The sequence below is a fragment of the Pinus tabuliformis genome, chromosome 2_1 (genome assembly GCF_031772625.1).
Source record: "Pinus tabuliformis cultivar Carrire ecotype Pingquan chromosome 2_1, CPIR1, whole genome shotgun sequence".
Classification (NCBI taxonomy): domain Eukaryota; kingdom Viridiplantae; phylum Streptophyta; class Pinopsida; order Pinales; family Pinaceae; genus Pinus; species Pinus tabuliformis.
The window spans coordinates 66491416-66514179 of NC_142299.1; the positions used below are offsets into that span (position 1 = coordinate 66491416).

Consider the following 22764-nt stretch of genomic DNA (forward strand, 5'->3'; position numbering starts at 1 on the left):
AATTCTCATAAATGTCCTAACTCCTAGATTTCCAGTGGTTCTCTAGAGCATATTTTTGCGTTTTCTTTTCCCATACAAATTGGGAATAACTGTCTCCCTGAGTTTATCTCTCAGCATTGTATTAGTAGCTCCTCATCTCTGTTATTATACGTCTTTTATTTTATGTCTTAATGTGAGGCAGTGGTCTATAATGGAATGTTTTGGCCAATTAATCTAGCGAATATTGAGCTTCTCATAATGGTTCTTCAGTTTATTGGATCGTTAGTTTCACCATCCTTGAAGATGGGCAAAGTGAGGCTTGTTGTCCAATGGTCTGGGGAAAGCCTGAATCAACTGAATTACTGGTATTGAATTGTTACCCCAATTTGAAATGATCTGTGTGTAGCCTTTCAGCGTCTCTTGTCTTGCCTGAAGTCATACTTTTGATCCCATTCTTTACCTTGTACTCTGTGAAGTTTATGCTGTACTATTCGATCATCTTTTCCTTTTGGCGTGTATCCTGCAAAGGCTTTTTATGCTGGACAGCCATTGCTTGGGCGTTCTGTTATTTTCATGTTATTTCACTGTAACGTTCAAATCTTTCCAGAGGGCCTTGGGGTTCTACATCACCATCTTTGGTAGTCTGCTCGAGCAGCTTGTATCAGTTGAGATGATTGGTCTATGCATCTTGTACCTGTATTTGCACTTTTATATTCAATGAGTTCTGCATGTATGGCGTCCATTAGCTCCTTGGAATTCTCCTCAACTTTTCTTGCTGCATCCATGAAACCTCCTGGGGATGGGTTTTTTGGATTTCCTGTTCATTTTCTGCATTCTCTCGTCATAATTTTATGGCGGTTGATTTTTAATCCCCTTGATGATTTATTTTTTCACCTTTAACCAGTTTAGTTCTTCGTATAATGTCATGGTTTGATGACAAGTCGTCACAGAAGTTGGGGACTGTGAAGTCTGTTCACTGCTGAAATCATGACATACTCTACTATGTATCCTTTCTGCATGTGATCAGCTATGTCACATGGTTTGAGTTCAAGAACATTTAAATTTGATTTGAACCCGTATTTTCTAATAAGGCTCTCATGAGACTTGTCATTAAATTTAATATAAAATATACTTAAATTTAATGTTTAACCCAATCTAATATTCATATATTAATTTTTTAATGCTTATAATACATATAATGTTGCTCCTTTATGTGTGTGTATAAAATATCGTTAACTTAATATAAAATTTAATTAAATTTAATATAGAATTCATTATAATATTTATATGTTACTTTTTAAACATATATTAAACAGTATGTATGAAATAAATTATGCCAACTACATCGTTGTGATGTAATTAAAAAGGGATAATGCTTACTTGCCTAAGCTGCCAAAGCGACAATCTTCTCTGCGCGAGTGCAGGTCCTTCGATGGTCTCTTGGCACTCTCTTGGCACAAACTTTACGTATAATCATTGTCTCATTGTCTCTTGGAGGCACAATGGCCCACATACAATATACACTGGATGCCTATGTGTGTTTTCACAATCTTCTCTGCGCGAGTGCAGGTCCTTTGATGGTCTCTTGGCACTCTCTTGGCACAAACTTTACGTATAATCATTGTCTCATTGTCTCTTGGAGGCACAATGGCCCACATACAATATACACTGGATGCCTATGTGTGTTTTCATTATAGTGGTAAAAGGCCAATATAGATGACTGTATTGCCTATGATAGAAATCCTTTATCTGCATGTCCTATGGGCCAAACCAAATTAGTGGGGTGAATTAAGTTTGAATTTAAACGAGACTTCAAAATTAGAGTAGTTTGAACTCCAAAGCTAAAGTACTGTAGACCCTGTAGCATAAAGCAAAAGCAGATGGAAAAGCAAAATTGAAATGAACTTTTCATTGAGGCTGACTTGAATTTGAAAATATTTTCGAGGTTAGGTGAATTTCAAACCTCAAGGTTCAAGTTCTGTAAACTCTGTGACATTGGTGATAAGTAATGTCTATAGCTTTTCTTGCTGCTCCAGTCTGTTGCATATAACAAGATACACTAACAGTTCTAAACTATAACACCTTCTCCATGGTTAGGGTTGACAGTAACAAATTACAATGTTTGGTCTGTCTTGGATTGTGAGAGCTGCATTTCCCTATTTCATGTGTGGGATTTGGGCATGGAAAATTTCAAGGATGGAAATTTATCTTGGAAGTGTGAAAGCCTTGGCGAATCTTATTAGTTGTCGATATGCAAACTATAAATTTTTGACGATATGTTTGAAAAATTAGTCAAATTTGTAGTGATTTTATCTCCATAAAATTTTGATGATCAAGATAAAATAATTGTATGCTATAATATTTGGGTGAATCAGTTTTAAAAATGGAAATTGACTATCTTTTTGGAAAAGACATGGAAAATTACCCTATTTGGGAAACTTATCCCCTAAAATTTTCACTGAATCAGGATTTTCTTGTTGTATGACACTATTATGACCTCATGGTGGTGTTTCCTACATTTCCCATGCACCTGGGATGGGGGGACACTTGGGGAAATGTTTCCCCACCTCACCCTTTTGGGGAGGTCGGGAGAACGTAGGGGAAGGGGAGAACATCTCCTCAGTGTGGGGGCCGCATCTACACAAAAAGGGGTGCTTCTGGGTGAACCCCATTAAAAAAGGGTGCACCCCTTTTGATGGGGATGCTCAGAAATGCCACTCTTGAGTTTCAAGAACCTTTGTGTGGGAAGTGTAATGTCAAGCCTATGACCCTATTATTGCTAGGCAATTCATAGTAAAAGTGACATTCCATGTTACCTTTCATTTTCATTATTTCATTTTACTTCAATTTTCAACATTACCTTGAAATGACAAGGGATGTTTGAGAGTGGTTCCAACCTTATTGGATTTTATATGGAGAACCGTTTTTTTGGTCTGGTTTTTCTATCGAGTTTGGTTCGGTTCTGACCGGTTCTCAGTTAAGAGGGGTTCTCAGTTCAGAGGGTTTTCTGGTTTGATCACTGGTTTGGTTTTGATAATATTGGTATCTACTATAGGTCTATTTTGCTTGGTACTAATTTGATTAGTCTATTTTGCTTGGTACTAATTTGGTATGAATGATGAATCTAATTTAAAATCAATTTACATTATAGAATGATGAATATGGATCAATTTATTTCATTATTGAATCTTGCGGTGCATGTATTATTGATGTATGATATACCAGTATGGATGATGGATATGGATCAGTGCATTTTATTATTTAATTCAATTATCTGTGGATCAATATATTTATGCTTTGATTATTGAATATACCCTGATGTCTCCTTGTCCACCCTAAATTTCACTAAAATTTGAGGGTTACTCCCACACTTCCCCCTTGTGTGTCTCTCACCGTACTCATGTCCCCCAGTCTCAGAGTCTTGGTGGAACATTGTATAAAAATGTTTGCATTGGATACTTTTGGAGCTTTTACAAATATTTAGTAGTTATTATCAATACATACTTAGATTATTGTAAATTTGAGTTTCAAGCTTATTCTTCACTTCTCTCTAATAATGACATCCACTTTCTCTTGCATTGATAAAAAAGCTGTTACTAATGGCTCGACTGTTTCCTTCCAGGTTCCAACCTTTCCAGGTTTTGAATTATGGTGGCCTTGTGTCTAACAGTGAATCCTTGTGCTATGAGAAATGCTTCAAAGTTGTGACCTCTTGTTTGTCCTTGATAGTGTCATGTAACTAGAGCCAGATGGTAGAGAAAGGCTGTTAGGTAGACAGGATGGAAGATAGTTACTGATCCACTCTTTTATGTTCTCCACTAAACCTCCTTCCCCTCATTTGGTTACCTTGTTAAAGAGGAAGAATGAAAGTTTTCCTATACTCATTTTCTTGTTGGAGAGCTGAAATACATGTGAGCTGATTCTCAGAGGGAAATTTACCAAGGCCATATATCAGTCTCAAGAAGTAGAACTGGTGATGCCCAAGGTAATGAGTAGTTAGCGTGAGCCTTTTCCATATGGCATGGCAAGGTCCTTAGACAAAACATTCGAAGGGCCCTAACTCTGGATATACAAAGGAAAAATTCTAGGAAACTCCGAGAAAGTATTTCAATGATTCCTACTGTAAGAATCTTCCCCTCTATGTTTGGGAGTGGGGGGACACCTTGGGGGTAGCACCCCTATGAGCCCTATCGTTCAAAGGTTTACTTCCCCTTCTGTCTAGAGACCTCTGGATACACCATTTCTTCACTGTATCTGTTTTTGTAGAACAGGACAGGCCCATTGTAACTGTAATTACCTTTCACACCAAGGCATTCTACACTTGCTGTAGCTTCCACTGAACTCGTCAGATTTGCTTTGTTCCTCTGATAAGGCTTCCACTTAACTCATCAGTTTTACCTTGTTATGTTGTGGAGTCAGTGCAATTGGGATGCCTATTTGTAATGTACACAAGGAATTTACTATGGGTGCCTAGGGAGGTACCCGTGGGAATAAAGTAATATGGACACGTAATAAGAGTCCATTTGTTAGTTGGTGAATAAGGCCTGCTTGGTAGTTTTTGTTTGGAGGCAGATCCAGGCTAGTGCAGGTTGATGTCCTCCTCTGTTTCTTCTGTATTCATCCATGAGTGTTGAATGTGCCCACTGTGGAGAACTTTTGGTGTCTTTTCTAACACCTGATTAAGGGGAGTATTCCTTATTTGATCCAACAGACATTCACCATCTTTTATATATGGAATTATGATCACCAACTATGGAAAAAAAGGCGAGTTAAATTCATACCTACACCTGAATGGTTCAGCTCATCAGCAGAAAGAAGGCTTGATTATCTTGAGCATCTTAAACTTGGGGACCACTACATGAATGTCAAACATGCTATGGAGGACTGTTATATGTTTATGTTGCCAACTGCCCCTGTGATTAGGGTGACCAGGGTGATGTCTCCCCTCATCACTCTTCATCCAGGGAAAATAGTGCTTTTATGTTAAATTGACAAAATCATTGAATGTTTTTGATTTTGGTCGGAACACTGTTATGTAATATGGTTGTCTCTATAGTTCAATAATTCAGAACAAATATATATTTGATATTTCCTTTATGATATTTTCTTACAAGGTTTGCATATGAAGGCAAGGAAAAGGTTCAAATAATTTGTGCTATAAATAATGCAAAGAAAAGGTTCAAAATTAGTAAGTTTTGGTTATGAAGAACTGATGTGTAGAATATGTTTAGAAATTAGAAGTTTATTGACTTCTGTCCTGTTTTCAGATTTATGAAGAACTGATGTGTAGAATATGTTTAGAAATTAGAAGTTTGACTTCTGTCCTGTTTTCAGATGATGAAAGAGTCGCAGAGCAAGGACAACATTACTGTCCGTTGGGATATTGGTCTCAATAAGAAGCGCATAGCATACTTTGTCTTCCCAAAGGTGCATGTCCCCAAAGATACATTTCTGGAAATAATTTCTGTGGATTTACATAATTATTAAAATGGGTTGCAGTCTGGGTTTAATTTTTCCAGATCTGCCACAGCTTACAAGTGAATGTCTTTTCACTGTAGGATTTATTTATTTATTTATTTTATTTTAATATTTCCTACAGGAGGATAATGAATTGCGTTTGGTACCTGGTGATGAGCTGCGTTTGCGTTACTCTGGGGATGCATCTCACCCTGCCTGGCAGTCTGTCGGGCATGTGGTATGCCGTATTCATCTTCTTTACTAGTTTGCATTTTTTCAGATAAACTATTCATGGTGTGGTAGGCTAATAAATATAATGGGTGAAATAATTCTCTCTAACTGAAGAAATAGGTTGATTGACTAATTAGAGATTAATGGATGTTAAAATTGTAATGCTTCATTTGGTTTTGATACTTTTCAGATTAAACTCACTGCCCAGGAGGAGGTTGCACTTGAATTGCGTGCCAGTCAGGTGAAATGAGTGATTTCTATTTGCAGCTCTATGATTTGTAATTGTGGGTTGGCTGAGGGTGTTTCTGTGATGTTATTTTAGTGCTGATTTTGTTTTGTATATGCCTTTTTTAATTCACAGGGAGTTCCGATTGATGTTGTTCATAATTTTAGCGTGGACTTTGTTTGGAAGAGCACAAGCTTTGATCGTATGCAAGCAGCCATGAAGACATTTGCTGTAGATGAGACAAGTGTCAGTGGGTAGGATGGTTACCCCACTGTTAGTGGAAACTTTGTTTGACATACATTGTTGTTTTAGTAAAAGCTGCACCATGTTTCACTGATCTTTTTGTTTTACCATCCTTCCATAACATAATAATTTCTTAATGAGGAATTCATGTATCTTGTCACTATCAGTGTGATGATTATATGTTCGTGTTCTCTGTAATGAATGCTATTTGTAACTTGGTTTTGGAACTATTATGTAGTTACATATATCATCGGTTGCTGGGACATGAAGTTGAGGTTCAGACTGTTCGTAATACTCTACCTCGCCGATGTGGGGCCCCAGGGCTGCCAGAACTGAATGCATCTCAGGTGAACTTTGGCTATTTTACATATTTTGGATATGGTGTTTATATGCTATCTGAAATGTAGCTTGTAGGAAAGAAAATAGATTATTATGCTTTTCCTGCTTGATAACAAAAAAAGGTCAGGCATTGATACTCCTATAGATAATGGGGCTTTCCAAGCCATGCTACTCCTCACTCTTGCCTATCAGCTACTGGCAGTGTTTTGCAGACTGAGGATTAGGAAGGCTCGGAGTATCCCATCATTTCTAGGATTATCTTTTTCATTTTTTCCTTCTTTTTTCTTACAGTTCCCTTATACTCTATGATTGGTATACCCAATGTTGATTGAAAGTAGAGGCATCTACCGATGACATCTATCCATTGGACAGTCGAGCATAGATCCTGCATATCTATGTTCGTGTGTACAGTTTGTAGAAGTTTTTACACTGCTGAAAGAGTTTTTTACACTTGTCAATTGAAATGAACTTTTAATTTTTTGGGGTTTGCCAAATTTTGAATTTGAACCGAGAAGGTTAATGAACCTTGTGACTTGGGAATGTAGTCCTCTTTCATCCATTGAATAACTAATAGGTAGTCCCCTTGCATCTAGTGAATATTTAATACAGAGTTGCCCAAAATCTGGTTTCGTGAAATCCCTTTTTCAAGTGCAAGAATGAGAACCAATTTGAGCATTGAGAGGCCACGATAGTAGTTTGTGGCATGTCCAATTGAATTTTTGAAGTAAAAGAAGTGACCTTGGGATAGGAAAATGATTCCCCCAACCCCTTTCTTTGGGTTCCTTTTTGAGGCTTTATCAAGGAAAGCCCAAGTAAGGATTTGTTAATATGAAATGTTTAAACCTGAGAATTGAGGAAAATACAATATAAATGTTAGGAATTTGTCTAACACACTTGGAAATGTAGAATGCCCTTACCCTTAAAAAGGCTTAGCATTCTTGGCCAACCAAATTCCCTAGACCAAGTTTAGGGTGAGAGCTTTGAAAGCTTTTGTGTCCTTGTTCTAATGTGGTTTTCCTAAAGCTTCTTCTATAATCTCCTTGCTAACTGTTGTGAAGTTTAGTTAGGCCTTCAATTTATTTGGAGACCTTGTTTGAGAAGGGAAAACTTAATATATTTATTTTTTTTGTTTATACAAGTATTATTATTTAAATTGTATATCTAATTATAGTATATTTTTTTCGTTTTCAATTTTTTGAATCCTATTCTTTGGGATACCCATGGGATCAGTGACCATCGTGACCACTTGCAAGGAGTGGCTTTCTATATATTAATTTATATATATTGTGTGTGTTGTTAATTCTGCTTAATTCGAGACTGGGTGGGAGGAATGGATTTTATCCTCCCCAGCTAGGTTCAATTCTTGCAAGGGACATGTTGGTCTCTTACCCTTCTTAGCCCAGGTGGATGGGAGAAAAATAATTGTTAACATCTCCAACTTAGGTTCAATTCCTTCAAGTGACATGTTGATCTCTTAACAATTATATCATTGTAATGGCTTCAATCTTCTTTGACAGGCCTCATGCTCTAGAGAGTAAGGTTTACTGTGACTACCATCTTCAAAGTGAGTGTAAGTACTTGGGGGTGTAACTTGGGATATATATATATATATATATATATACCTTTCCCTTTTTGCTGTTGTATAAAAAACCTGATGAATTTAGAGCTGTATCCGAATCCTGCTAACTTAGCAAAGAACATATCAATATTAACCATGTCTCTTCTGACCCTCGTTTTGTAGGATGTTCTATGTAAGGACATTGTTGCTTATAACCAATTGACACAAACCTTTGATTTTGGAGGTGTGACCATTTTTCAAGGAGGTTTCGATTGCCATTGCTTTCCTTTCTTTATTGGAAAGAAATAATACCTAGAGCACACCTTCACATTGTACAATCTATGGGAGTGGTAGTTGCTGAGCATAGTGAATCCATATCTTTGCCCTACATAATGCTTGACTGCATAAGAGGGCCATATACTCGGACCATCCATTTTCTAGTGCTTCTCGGAGATTGAAGCCTAATTCCCAATGTGGAATTCATTTTGATAAAGCTTAGCAATTCGAAGCAATGTTTTAAAACTCAGACTCGGACTCGGAACTTGCTAAGGGTCAACTCAACCTCAAACTCTCCCTCAGTGGTCTCGGTCTCGACTCGGTCTAGGTCTCGACTCATACTAGGTCTCGAATCAGACTAGTTGGTTCCAATGACTTGGTCATTGTAAAAAGTACATTAAATATTCAATTTTTAATGGAAAATCATATTTTTAAAGGTTTTCGTTCCTAGTTCTCGACTCAGATTAGTTGATTCCAGTGACTTGGTCATTGTAAAAATTAAATATTCAATTTTTAATGGAAAATCATATTTTTAAAGGTTTTCATTCATGTTTCCAAACTGGAAGCCTTAGAATAATAGAGAGAAGACAACACCGCATCAAAGTAAGCTCAGACTAGTTGATTCCAATGACTTGGTCATTATAAAAATTAAATATTCGATTTTTAATGGAAAATCATATTTTTAAAGGTCTTCATTTCATGTTTCAAAATTGAAAGCCATAGAATAATGGAGATTAAAAATCATATTTTTAAAGGTCTTCATTTCATGTTTCAAAATTGAAAGCCATAGAATAATGGAGAGAAGACAACACCGCTTCGAAGTATGCTGATGAATATATCTAGTATATCATAATCGCACCTGGTCTAGGTCTCGACTCATACTAGGTCTCGAATCAGACTAGTTGGTTCCAATGACTTGGTCATTGTAAAAAGTACATTAAATATTCATTTTTTAATGGAAAATCATATTTTTAAAGGTTTTCATTCCTAGGTCTCTATTCATACTATGTCTCGACTCAGACTAGTTGATTCCAATGACTTGGTCATTGTAAAAAATAAATATTCAATTTTTAATGGAAAATCATATTTTTAAAGGTTTTCATTCGTGTTTCCATACTGAAAGCCTTAGAATAATAGAGAGAAGACAACACCGCATCAAAGTAAGCTCAGACTAGTTGATTCCAATGACTTGGTCATTATAAAAATTAAATATTCAATTTTTAACGGAAAATCATATTTTTAAAGGTTTTCATTCATGTTTCCAAACTGGAAGCCACAGAATAATGGAGAGAAGACAACACTGCATCAAAGTATGCTGATGAATATATCTAGTATATCAAAATGGCACCTGGTCCACCGTCCAATACATGTAATATATAGAGATCAGAACAAAAACACATAATCAATGCCGCTCCAAAAACCAACTCCTCAATGCTGCTCCAAAAACCAACTCCAAGTGCTCACAAACTCTTCACAAATGCTCTCATAAATGAAATGAGATAGTTTTGAGGAAATATAAGGGGTTGGGTCACCTTTATAGGCGTGGGAGAGGGGTAGTTGGGCTAGGAAATAGATTAAACAAAAAAAATTGATTTCAATTCCACCCAGCGTTCTATTTTTCCAGCTGCCGAGACCGGCCTGTTTAAGTTGGGCTTTGTCAGTTTGGTTGGTCTGTTACTGAACTGGCCTAGTTGGTGATCAACTCAGCCGGTTTGGTAATGGACTGGCTGCCGAACTGGATAATTGACCTAGTTGGTCCGGCTAGGGGTATGGCTCGGTCAACCAGGCCGAGCCCGAGTCATATTGGCCTAGTTTTAAAACAATGATTTGAAGTCTAATCCAGTTCTGATCTGTTTGTTGGTACCCACATGCACCATCAGGTCTAAAAGTCCCATGTTGAAGGCTTTGGAATCTCCGACCTGGTTTTTGCTATATATCCCTCTAAATGTTTCTTTACAGGAACTTGATGCAATCAACGAAATCTGTGGGTGATATTATTTGCTAATAAAGATTCTGTGCTAGAATCATTCTGCATCCTTCTACCCCGAGCACATAAATGTAATGAATCTCTTTTTAATTTTTGATAATAGAAGCGTTGGCAGGTACACTAGACATCCAATATATAGGTATAGCACATCATCATCAAAACATGTCCATGTTGTTATATTTCTTCCCACCTGAACACATGTTGCTGATTTTGGAAATTGATGAATCTGCTTAGTCCTTGTGCCACTGATAAAAAAGGGTGAGAGTGGACATGCTTGAATAATCTCTCTAGTGGGCCTAAAAAGAAGCTGCCCCACTGAAAAAAATTCAAAGAAAACTGGGTAATTTTCCTCAAAGCATTTGATAAACATGAGAATTTGTTTTTGACCCCCTATCATATGCATTTCATAGGTTAAATTCAATTGCAAAAGCAGGGTACATTCTTGTTTTTTATGGATCAACAGTCGCATTATGTATCAATCTGTCGTATATGGAAACCAAACTGCTTCTTGAATATGGAATGAGAGACATAATCTTTAACACAGTCAGTTGACCTAGATTTTTTTTTGGAAAAGTGACACATAGGATTCTCTTAGTGGTCAAACTTTTCAGTATTTGAAGGTTTATGGATATTGGTAATAAAAGTGAAGCTGGTATCCCCCAATAACTCATCTGGTTAACCATTGAACCCAGATGCAGAATCAGATTGGAAAGAGTTCATTGCTACATTTGGTTCAGGGCCCAGGCTTTCCATTTAGTTTTTCTGAAACATTGCACCAAAAAAGTTGTGATTGCCATAATCTTGTTAAGATTTGCTATGTTGGTTTTTGTTTTGATGCCTTGGTAGTGCCTAATTGCTTCCTTGGACATGTCTTCAAAATTGGACCCTTCTGCACCAAACGCATTGTGGATTCTCGATATTGTATTTTGGGCTTTTCTTTCTCTACACTCTGAAAACTGGTTGATACTCCTTTATTCAGGTATCTCTGTTCTTCATCCTCTATGTCCATTTTTTATTGACTGTTAGCCTAGTTCTATCTCTTTCAAAAACCTCGATATTTGCTCAGGATCATATCTCATAGGCTAATGTTTTGTGGACATTTATTTAAATATGAATCAGATCAAACCTAATTTGCTGCTTAAAGCCCCCACACGATATTTCACATATTATTCTAGTTTACCAGAGTTTGGATTGACTGGAAATAGGAATCTTGAAACCTTTTGTTTTGTCCACACCTTTACTCTGTCTTTCAAGTTTTTAATGTTTTACTTTTACCACGTGAACAAATATTTGATGAAGTGGTGGTTAAACCTAGAAGCAGATTAATCAGTAATCCTGTTTCTCTGCAAATTCCAATTGAAAATATATAGGAGACTGATCAGGGCCTCCCCTACCCCTACCTGAGATACATTCCTGCTGATCTCTGTCAGAAGTCGTTCATTCACCAGGAATCTGTCAGATGCTTCTGCTAGGTCCTTATTGCTTTGGAAGAAACCACTTAACAATTCTGCTCTTCATGAATCAGGCCAAATGTTGGCTTGATAGACTGGTGAGTTGAAATCCCTAGTACCTGCTCCTCCCTCCCTAGGATTATTTTGGGGTAATTGAGATCTTAGGAGTGTTCTAGAACTAACCAGCAGCAGGCTTTACTTTCAAGTAGATGGAGCATATATTTTGAGAAACGCCAAGGTTGTCGTCTGTTCCTTTGAATGGAAAGGAAAGAAAATGACATTATCCACTAGTAGTTATATCCACAAAACATTAGTTATATTCTGTCCCGTGATATTCTTCGTGATTTTTTCCTCTAATAGGAACACGGGAGTTTTTTTTTTAATCTTAAAATTATTTATGAGCCATCCCCCTACAACATTGGTTTTGGAGGAAAATAACTTCGGGCCTCTTGAGAGTGTCCTTTTTCAGGTTCAGATCCTAAACCTCTCACATATAAAGATAGAGATGTCAGTTTTAAACTTTTTAAAAGTATGAATATCTAAGGTTCTCCTTCAATTGTTAATTGCCTACTTGCTGTACATTAACATCAGCCTGAAGAGGAGCTCTAGATATGGTGGATTTTCTTCCCGTTACACTCTTTTGAGATCAAAGTTGAGAATTCCTCTATAGCACCTTGTTAAAGAGATGCAAATCAGCATCCTTTATCCTTTTATGTGGTAATTAAAAGTCCCCCTGTAGATCCAGGGTGTAGCTGTTACTTGCTGTAGTCCTTTGTGGTAATTAAAACTCCCACCTCTGTGGATCCAGGGAGTAACTGTTCCCTTCAGTATTTTGAGATTTAGGCTTTAGGTTCTGTTGAGCTTCTTGATGCCATCTTATTTCAGGGTCATATTCTAGACCTCTCACATTTAAAGATAGAGCTATCAGTTTTAAACTTTTAAAAGTCCGAATCTCTGAGGTTCTTCTTCAATTGTTAATTGCCTATTTGTTGGACATTCACATCAACCTGAAGAATAGCTATAGATATGGTGGATTTTCTTCCCATTAACTCTTTTGAGATTAAGGCTGAGAATTGATCGAGTGCCTTGTTGAAGAGATGTAAATCAGTATCCTTTATCCTTGTTTATGGCAATTAAAATTCCCCATCTGTAGGTCCAGGGAATAACTCCTGTAGTCCTTGGAGGTTTGGGTGCCCCAAATTGGGCTGCCACCCTTCAGGTGTCTTTTCATGACAATGTTCAATCTCTAATAATTTTTGCTGGATCTGAATTAATCCCACATTTTTTGCTCAAGCAGCCGCTAATTTGTTCCGCACTGTAACCATCTAAGTGAGGCCCACCTAGAATCTGAGCAGAACCCTTCCTTTTATTGTGTCTTTTATTTCAACCCAAAGACATTCGGGTTTTGAAACTCATCCATCAGGTGTAATTGAAAGGGAAAAATCAAATGGACACTGTAAATCATAGCCCCGAGAAAGTGCTATTCTTTCCTTGTAGAGACGGGTCTTTCTAAATCTTCTGAAGATCCTGGACATCACCATTGGCCTCTATATTTTGTTGTAGTGTGTCTACCAAAACCTTTTTCTTGATATTAGCCTTTCTCTTTACTAGAGGTTTTTGAAAGGCTTTATGGAGTTACGGGTGATATGATTGGCAGTCCTTGGCCTGTTACTGTTACCCTTCTGAAGGAACTGTGACCATCCTACCATTACAGCTACTTCCATACTGTATAGCTTGTGCAGTATGTTCTAAGAGCCTTGTAGTCTTGTGATATACAGACCCACCCAGTTGCATGTGTACCAATGGCCTAATCAGCTGCTTCTTTGTTGGACACCACTAACATAAGTTTTCAAGAACTTGAATTAACAGTGTATCTGATTAAAAGGTCAAACCTATTTTCCTCGTGGCATATATACTATGATAATGCAAAGAGGCATACATTCATCTTCCATTGCTCTTATATGTTGCTTCTGCTGCATGAAATTCCCACGATAGTTTCGAACTAAGCTGTAACACTGGTATCATGCATTTAGATTTTCCTCGAGACTGACTGAATTGAATTGCTGTTGTCTTCAGTTAGACTCTCTTGAGTCTTGCCTCATTACATCACGAATTTCCTGAAGCTCCTCTTTAGTACTTGATGACTCTCCTGAAACAAACAGAAATCCATCTGATATCGACAGAGTGCTAAACCACAATGGTGAGATAAGCACACCACAGTTTCCGAGCTGCCAATCCCAAAAGAGAGCAATCCATCTGATATTGACAGAGTGCTAAACCACAATGGTGAGATAAGCATACCACAGTTTCCGAGCTGCCAATCCCAAAAAGAGAGTTGATGGACCAAGTGAGTTCAAGCTCTGCCGAGTAGAAGGGAAACAAGAATGACATGGATTTAAAATCCAAGTTACAAGGAATCTAAAACTGATTCAAATATGGATTCACCCTGCTTTTTTGAAAAGCAAGGACCAAGATATGGTGGGGAATATCATGTACAAAAGACACATTCTTTTTTGTTGTTGGTAATTTTAGAGAACATATTAAAAGTTAAAAATCAAAGCCATTCATGAATCACATCATTAGAACTGAAATCATTAGATAATGTATAAATCTGAACACTGAAATCATGGTGCATCATCCTTTATACAACAAGGATAACTGTAAATACATATAAAAAGAATAATTATAAATACAAAATTGAGTTGTCTAACACAGCTAAAAATCCTATTTGCTTCCTTTGACCGAGAATATTTGAGTAGGAATAAACTGCCCACAACATACAACAACGATGTGTTTGGCCTCCTTGATCCATAAAAAATCAAGGCATTGATGGGCAGATCAAATAACCAGAATGGAGAGGAGCTCCCAGAAAATCAACTAAACCCACAGTATGAAGGGAAACATCAAATCTTAATTCAAAGCCAAGTTCAGAACCCATAGGCCTTTCCAACCTGTAGAAAATAAAGTCACATATGTCCATTCACTCGCTATTTTTACATGGAGGTATCCACTTCATAAACCCAAATGCCAGACCAAGAGCCACCAGCCAATGCTGTGAAATAGAACGTCTGAGAGATGTCACACTATGAAATTCATACCTTGAGCTAACATTTCACATTGAGTGTGCCTGATTGGAGTGCTTTTTGATACTTATGCGAAGAATGTGGGTGAAGCATGCCACAGAATGGGAGTGTTCAATTGCCATAATGTTGGATGTAATTGTTCCGTCATCCATACCACAGTCCATATACCCATGTAGCCTTCAATATTGAAGGCTAAATTTTGAATGTCAGTGAGACAGTGTATTGTCCAGTGATTACAGAACTGATACCGATTCCAGAAGTGACAGATTTTTACATTTTATTATTATGTATGTTTCATATTTTTTAACTACATATAGTTTAAAATTTTAATTTTATTAAAGCTGTATATTTCGTTATTATTTTCGTATCTATCATATGCATATAATGTGTATTAAACTTCATAAGACATGTCATTTAATTTTCAAAATTTAAAGTCCGTCGAACGCAATGCTGAATTTTATTATTAAAATTTTCTGTCGATATTTCCTCAAACTTGTTGACTGAGGTTGGTGGTGAACCTTGCCATTTATGACAATTATCCCCTCTTTTTCTGAAGTTTCTTATTTTCATTTTGGTTAGCTTGGTGATTGTTTTCGTGTAGAACATGATAGATTTTGACACTGGGAATGAGGGTCAATTCTCTACCCAACGCTCACAAACACAGAATGTAACTTGAAATCCAGTGGATTGGTACCCAGAACCATGTGTATAATAACATTATTTGAATCCCCTAACTCTGCATGTTAAATGCTAGCTAGATTCAATCCTTGCAGAAGGGCATATTCTTTGGCCTGGTTGTTAGTAGAAATTCCCAGACTTCAAGCATAGGTGTATTCAATTGTATCTCCTGGGTTTATGGTAACCCCTACTGTACCTGTCATCCCAATTCTATATCCATTGTTCATTACTTTGTAGTACTTTTTAACATTTTCTAAGAAAAAGAGTTAGGACCTTGTTTCCATGGTTGTTTTACAGTCAAATAAGTATATTAACTATTATTCTTATTGGCTTCCGTTTTTATGTAGACCTAGATGCTATTTGGTGATGACCCTTCTGGAACATGATGAGTTCTCATCTCAACTTGTTTGGCTTTGTTGTTGTTCTGGTTAGTTGATTTTGTTTATATTATATAAAAAATAATCTGAGTTCCTTTTTTCTTTTCCAAACAATTGTGGTGGATGTTAGATGATTTTCCCAATTCTTGTGTTCTTGATGTTTAGCAGTTCTGCTAGACATATTTTCCTGTAGACAATATAAAATATGCTACATAAACTTAAACTGAATAGAAGCAGTTTAATAGCATAAAGTCCGAAGATTAAATGCAACAGTTGATTTTTTCAATGTATTTTTTAACCATTTTACCAATTTATTCTGGCTTCAGTGTATTACTTAAAAGGCATCTAACCTTTTATCTATGGATATGAATCCTTAACCAAAAGAGCATACTGGGGTGTTTGACAGTAATCCCATGTGAATAGTTATTTATTCCTGTGTACGGGATTGTTGAGATCTAGAGGGATCACTTGGGATTGATCATTAATCAAAATGCTTGATCCTGAGTATATTTCAGAGGGTTCAACATTATGATTATATATTCAAGTTATGATTAGATTGTGTTTTTGAAGTTACCAAAATTTCTTGAACATGCACACTTGTACAAGGCAAAATGATTAGTAATAATGGCAGCTAAGTCACTGAACCTTGGGTCATAAAACATGTGCAGGTTAATGCTGTAAAGAGTGTCTTACAAAAGCCTGTGAGCTTAATTCAAGGCCCTCCTGGCACAGGGAAGACTGTCACTTCCGCTGCTATTGTATACCACTTAGCGAAGCAGGGTCAAGGGCAGGTAACTGTGATATGTTTTGATCGATCATCAATCAAGCAAAATTGAATTGTCATCAAGTTTTTAAGTTTTGTGGCTGTACATCCGTATCAAGGGTGTACCTATCCAAGGACCAGATGCACTTCCATTCGATACTGTATTAGTTGGCTTTTCTTTTAGGAAAAAATGCTGTTATGCTCTAGGCCATTCTAGTTTGCTATTATTACTGGCCATGCTTTTGAGTCCTGACCTCTGACCTATTTTGGTCATTAGCTGGCATTAATATAATTCAATTTCATTTCTGTGATTCAGGTCTTGGTGTGTGCTCCAAGTAATGTTGCAGTTGATCAACTTGCTGAGAAAATCAGTGCTACTGGGTTAAAGGTCTATTTACTAATCTGTATCTGATTTTATAATTCCTTTCTTAAAGATGTTTTGAAGTACATGTTTTGAATTTCTTATGCAAGGATTTCTACTTTCAGAAAGTCTGATCTTAGGCAACCTGCATATTTGATATTTTTGTTTTCATATAGAAGTGAGTTTGCAGACAACAATGCCAGACTACCATAACACAGGGCTTAAGCATGCTTACTAATATTAACTAATAAGGAAATTTTGTTGTTTTGACGTTATAGGTGGTCAGGCTTTGTGCCAAATCACGGGAGGCTGTGAGTTCACCTGTCGAGCATTTAACATTGCATTACCAGGTCTGTTTCTCCAGAGGTTACTGTCATATTTTCTGGGTATTTTTCTCCGTATTCTGTTTTTTCACGCCATGTTTTCTTTCAAAACAATTACAGGTCAGGCACCTTGATACATCTGAGAAAAGTGAACTTTATAAACTTCAGCAGTTGAAAGATGAACAAGGTATGGATTCGGAATCTCATTTTCTGTAGAAAGCTCTCAACTCTCAGGGTTAGTTCTTGGATGTGCTTAGAATAAATCTAGGTGGATGTTTTTTTTAAAGCTTTGCTGCGACTTCTAAGATTTGCTAATAAAGAGATGGATAGGAGATAAGATAATTTTTTAATGTCTAACAATTGTCCATAAATAGGACATTAGAAACAATACATAGTGGTATCGTGAATGCAGCATCTATAAAAGAATATCTATCCTTTAAGAATCTAGTGTCTATCCTCGAAGAAAAAAGTAAGATACTACTTTTAGAAGGGAGGGACCCTTTAGCAACTTGAAAAGAAAGATCTCGACTGAGGTGCCCGGAGGAGGTGCTGCCCCCGGATGAGGAGGCTTTGTTGCTAATCTACTGATTTGTACTAACAATGGGTAAATCTCTCATATCATTCGAGGTTGAGGTGAAGAAACCTTTGATGGAACATTGCATTGATGTTCTAAATGATATGTAAGATATAGATACAGAATGTTACCCAGAGGAGGATGCTCTATTGAGAGATAAATCAGTGTCAAGGAGAGTGTTTCCTGTGATTGGAGTTACCTTGGATGTGAATGCAACACTGTTGCAAAGGTCTCGTATGTATGTGAATTACTGTATGTTTGCCTCTTTGCACGTTTGTATTTGAGCATAGAGTCTCAACAGACTTGGATCCCAAGCCTTGGAGCCATATAAATGCATAGCCGCGGTAATGTTGTCATGTTGTCCAGAATTTCTAACTTGTGTCTAATGTCCTAAAAGTGTTGTTGAAAACACTGTTGCTCCAGAATGGCTATGTAACCATATGTTATGATAGACAGGGTCCCAGAAAACTAAACACCCAAATAAGTGTAAACGGAATCTCTTTTTCATGAAAGTAGAGATGGAGATCTGCAAGCCGCTCTTTGAGCCATTGAAGATTAATAATCTTGAAGATAGTTTTACGGTCAATTGTCAGATCATTAAAGTTAGCAAGGTTATCTAGCTACCTCTAGAGAGACTCTTTGGAGTAAAAGTTAGGAGGGACGCATCCTTAATGAATAGGATGGATATAGAGACATGGTGAAGGAGGGAGCCATCTAAGGTTGGGTATTCTCTGTAAAATGGATTACAGCTTATCTTATGAATATTCCAAACAAAGTGGGTGAGAGAGGACATCCTTCACTCCTGGAAAACCTTGTGCTCTTTGGAGGTGACCCAATACAAACTTGCAAACCTTGTGCTCTTTGGAGGTGACCCATTATGTTGTATGTCTGTTTCTCTCAAAACATGTGGTAAGAAGAGGTGATCTGGACAGGTGGTTGTTCAAGGACATCATATAATAGGGTGATCGTATGGGTGAACAACATTGACCAAGGGTCAAGTTTGAAGGGTATATTGGAATGATGGGGGAAGGGTTATGGCAAAAGGTTTGGGAGAAAACAAAAAGTTGTACACAAATGCCGTTCTGCTGGACAAGAAAGAGATGGTTCTTGTGTTGGAGGAAACAATGATAAGATTTTTGGAGATTGGGGTAATAGGTGGGATCATGTAAGAGAGTGTGGCTATATTATTGTATATTTTTTCTCTTGGGGCTCCCGCAATCTGAGTTTTTGTTGGCGTCTTAGCTTTCCTGCGCTTTTTGTGACTTTCAGGTGAGGCTGCAGTGATTAATTGAAGAGGAGGGATGATTAGCAGAGGGTTAATTGATATTGGGGAGGGTAATGTGTTGAAGGAAGGAAGGTGAAGGTGGTGTGTGGATGGGGAGGAGAGGGAGCCTGCAATGGGAAGGGGCATCTTTATTCAGGGATTGCTGCGAGCACAGACACATGAGTGTATCCTTGACCCTCAAACAGGGGAAGAACTTTGCAGGCCTTCGAAACTCGTCATAAAGGAACCCATGAATACTTGGTCTGTTGAGCGCATGCAATTCACACACTAGAAGTTTGACCTGAGATGACCAGTCTAATTAGATTCCGCATGTGTAGCAAGGGAAATCTTGGGAATATGGAACGGCTGATGGGCTAGTTCATAGGCCAGCAGAAATGGAAGGGCCAATATGTTAGGTTGGAGACCAGGAGAAATGGAAAGGATGATGGTTAGGCTGTCGGCCAGGAGAAATAGAAGGGTTGAGAAATTGAAGGGTTGAATGACTCGAGCCTCAGACGGGGCTGTAATGGGAATATTGCAATGGGATTCCAGTGAGGAATCCTTGCATAGATTCAAAGTGACTCAACAATGGAAATTCAGAGTGTTGTGAATATAGAAAAGAATGATGGGTAGGAGAAGAAAAACTGACACCACACAAGGAGGAATCTTTTGTAATATCTGGTTTTGTGAAGAAAAATACTACAGTGGATCAAGTTTAAACTAATTGAAATGTTCCATGTATTTTTCTGGTATACTTGGTAATTATTAAAAATGATGCATTTTCAAACGTGTTTTTACAGGTGAGCTTTCAAGTGCGGATGAAAAGAAGTACAAAGCCCTCAAGAGGGCGACAGAAAGAGAAATAACTCAGAGTGCTGATGTCATTTGCTGCACTTGTGTTGGTGCTGGTGATCCTAGACTATCTAATTTTAGGTTTCGCCAGGTAGTACTAAAGTTCTGAGTTGCAGGTGTGAAGAGTGCGTATTTGAAGGAATTTTTTTGCAGGTCCATCAACTGAAATGTTGGGTTATTGTGCAGGTCCTTATAGATGAGTCTACTCAAGCTACCGAGCCGGAATGCCTTATTCCTTTAGTTCTTGGAGCAAAGCAGGTAATAACCTATTCTAGCATTGAGGGGTCGCTGCCAAAAATGTTATGAAACGAAAAAATGATTCCTGTCATGTGTGCTTATCTATCCCAACCATTTATTCTGCAATATCAAATATAATACAGAATTGACGAGCAAATTGGTCGTTTTGTTGTTAAATTTAGGTGGTGCTAGTTGGGGATCATTGCCAATTGGGTCCTGTGATAATGTGCAAGAAAGCAGCTCGTGCTGGCCTTGCACAATCTTTGTTTGAGCGTCTTGTACTATTGGGTGTCAAGCCTTTCAGGTTACAGGTGAGATTATCATTTGTTTTTTCGGTTGGTTTGAAATGGCCACACAAATACGCTTTCTTTATATGCATATTTAGGAAGCAGCTAAGTGCACTTGTAATTTGCTAAATTGGGTTGCTAAGCACTTTGTTGAAAATAGTTGTCCAACTTCATAGAGATGTCCGGACTTCTGATGTTATGTTATTGTCGTATACTTTGGCTTGAATGTATCATAGTTGCTTTGAATCTTGTTTTCATATTTTTGTCGATGGAATTGTCTGGAGCATGCAAAGTACGCATATTTTATATCAGTGGTCCATACATGTTATCGTTTTGGTTATAACATTCCTAGAGAGTACTTGTCCATGCCTATACATTCGGTCTGCAGATTAATACCATTGGGGATTAGTATTTTTGTCTTTTACTTTCAGGGTATTTGTTTGTCTTTGCACTATTTTCTAATCAATGTCTCTTCACTTACAACTGTATTTGATCTGCATGAATTTATCTTTTCAAATTTTTAAACTCAACGTTTGTCTTTTGTAGGTTCAATATCGAATGCATCCAACCCTATCAGAGTTCCCTTCAAATAATTTTTACGAAGGTACACTTCAGAACGGGGTTACTGTTAATGAGAGACAGCTAACTGGAATTGATTTTCCATGGCCGGTGCCAAATAGACCCATGTTTTTCTACGTACAGGTAGGTCATTTATTCATGTACTTTTGTGCGAATTTATATTATTTTTATTGATTTTCCAACATTGTTTTTCTGTTCAAGTATGCTTGTGCTTAAGATTTTGTGATTAATTCTAACTTATGGGTTAACGTAGTCATGGGTGATGCTTGTCTGATTTTGCTAATTCATAATTTCAGATGGGTCAAGAAGAGATCAGTGCTAGTGGTACGTCATACCTGAATAGGACTGAGGCGGCGAATGTTGAAAAGATTGTGACTACATTTTTGAGGAGTGGAGTTATTCCCAGCCAGGTATAATTCCTTTTTTTTTTAACATTGTATATATGTAAGTATGGATTTGCAAGATTCTTTCATAAACTTTTGTAATTCTTTGTTGTCTCAAATTAGATTGGTGTAATTACGCCATATGAAGGACAAAGAGCCTACATCGTTAACCATATGGCCAGGAATGGTGCCTTACGGCAACAACTATACAAGGAAATTGAGGTAGTACTTTGCATTTGTAACACAATTTGATTTTAAAAATTGAGCTTAGTGTCGAGCTGTAACTTCAAATTGCACACTTTGTAGGTTGCGAGCGTCGATTCTTTTCAAGGTCGCGAAAAGGATCACATAATACTTTCCTGCGTGAGAAGCAATGAGCATCAGGTATGAAGGTTCACATTCTTTGGAAATTTTGAAGGCATTTACTCTGTATCTGTGTTTTTTGGGGTATATAGATAGAATACATCGTACTCAAAAATTTGTACTTTCTGTGAAGATTGAGTTTGACAATTAACGAATAATATCTGAGATGTGGAGGTTAATTGTAATACATGTTTTCAGGGTATTGGATTTCTGAATGACCCTCGAAGGTTGAATGTTGCACTTACAAGAGCTCGCTATGGCATAGTCATTTTAGGCAATCCAAAGGTTTTAAGCAAGCAGCCACTTTGGAATGGATTGCTCTCTCACTATAAGGTATTCCCATTTGTGTTTGTTGTTTAAAAATATAGTGCTTGGTATTGCAACTATTTTTCTATAATGCTTTATGCTCGTAAAAATATTTTTGTAATGTTGGTTGTCTTGTCTCTAGGAAAACGAATGTTTAGTGGAAGGGCCACTGAACAATTTGAAACAGAGCATGGTCCAATTTCAGAAACCGAAGAAGGTATGCATATCATTATAAAATATGAATATCGTATTTTATTTAGTACATATACTCATTGTTTAAATGATATTAATTTGTAAGCCTTGACCTCAACATGGATGATAGCAGATTTATAACGATCGGAGAATTTTCCCTGGAAGTGGGTTACCAAATGCCGGTGATAGTTTTGTGGGTGGCATTGTTAACGATAAAAGAGGTGCTCGTGCAAGAGGTAATCTAGTTCGATCTATATTTTTTTCCCTTCTGGGGTTTGGTGGGAAATGTTACTGTACACATTATCGAATGAGGAGGGGTCTTTTATTTCTGTGTTGGATGCTATTTGTGAACGATCAAGCTCTTAACTGAAATCTTCTTACCAAAACTCTCATTT

General features: G+C 37.2%; 1 protein-coding gene across 1 annotated transcript in view; it reads left to right on the plus strand.

Annotated features, from left to right (window-relative positions):
- The window catches only part of LOC149198800 (regulator of nonsense transcripts 1 homolog), a 32645-nt gene that overhangs the window by 3315 nt on the left and 6566 nt on the right, over positions 1-22764 (plus strand). The window contains exons 5-23 of the mRNA XM_089402164.1: positions 5314-5406; positions 5579-5674; positions 5858-5908; positions 6029-6147; positions 6375-6483; positions 16554-16676; positions 16965-17036; positions 17288-17359; positions 17453-17519; positions 19971-20113; positions 20209-20280; positions 20442-20570; positions 21093-21248; positions 21422-21535; positions 21632-21730; positions 21815-21892; positions 22070-22204; positions 22320-22394; positions 22503-22605. Coding sequence (XP_089258290.1) covers positions 5314-5406; positions 5579-5674; positions 5858-5908; positions 6029-6147; positions 6375-6483; positions 16554-16676; positions 16965-17036; positions 17288-17359; positions 17453-17519; positions 19971-20113; positions 20209-20280; positions 20442-20570; positions 21093-21248; positions 21422-21535; positions 21632-21730; positions 21815-21892; positions 22070-22204; positions 22320-22394; positions 22503-22605 — 1906 coding nt within the window. The remainder of the gene's footprint in view (positions 1-5313; positions 5407-5578; positions 5675-5857; positions 5909-6028; positions 6148-6374; positions 6484-16553; positions 16677-16964; positions 17037-17287; positions 17360-17452; positions 17520-19970; positions 20114-20208; positions 20281-20441; positions 20571-21092; positions 21249-21421; positions 21536-21631; positions 21731-21814; positions 21893-22069; positions 22205-22319; positions 22395-22502; positions 22606-22764) is intronic.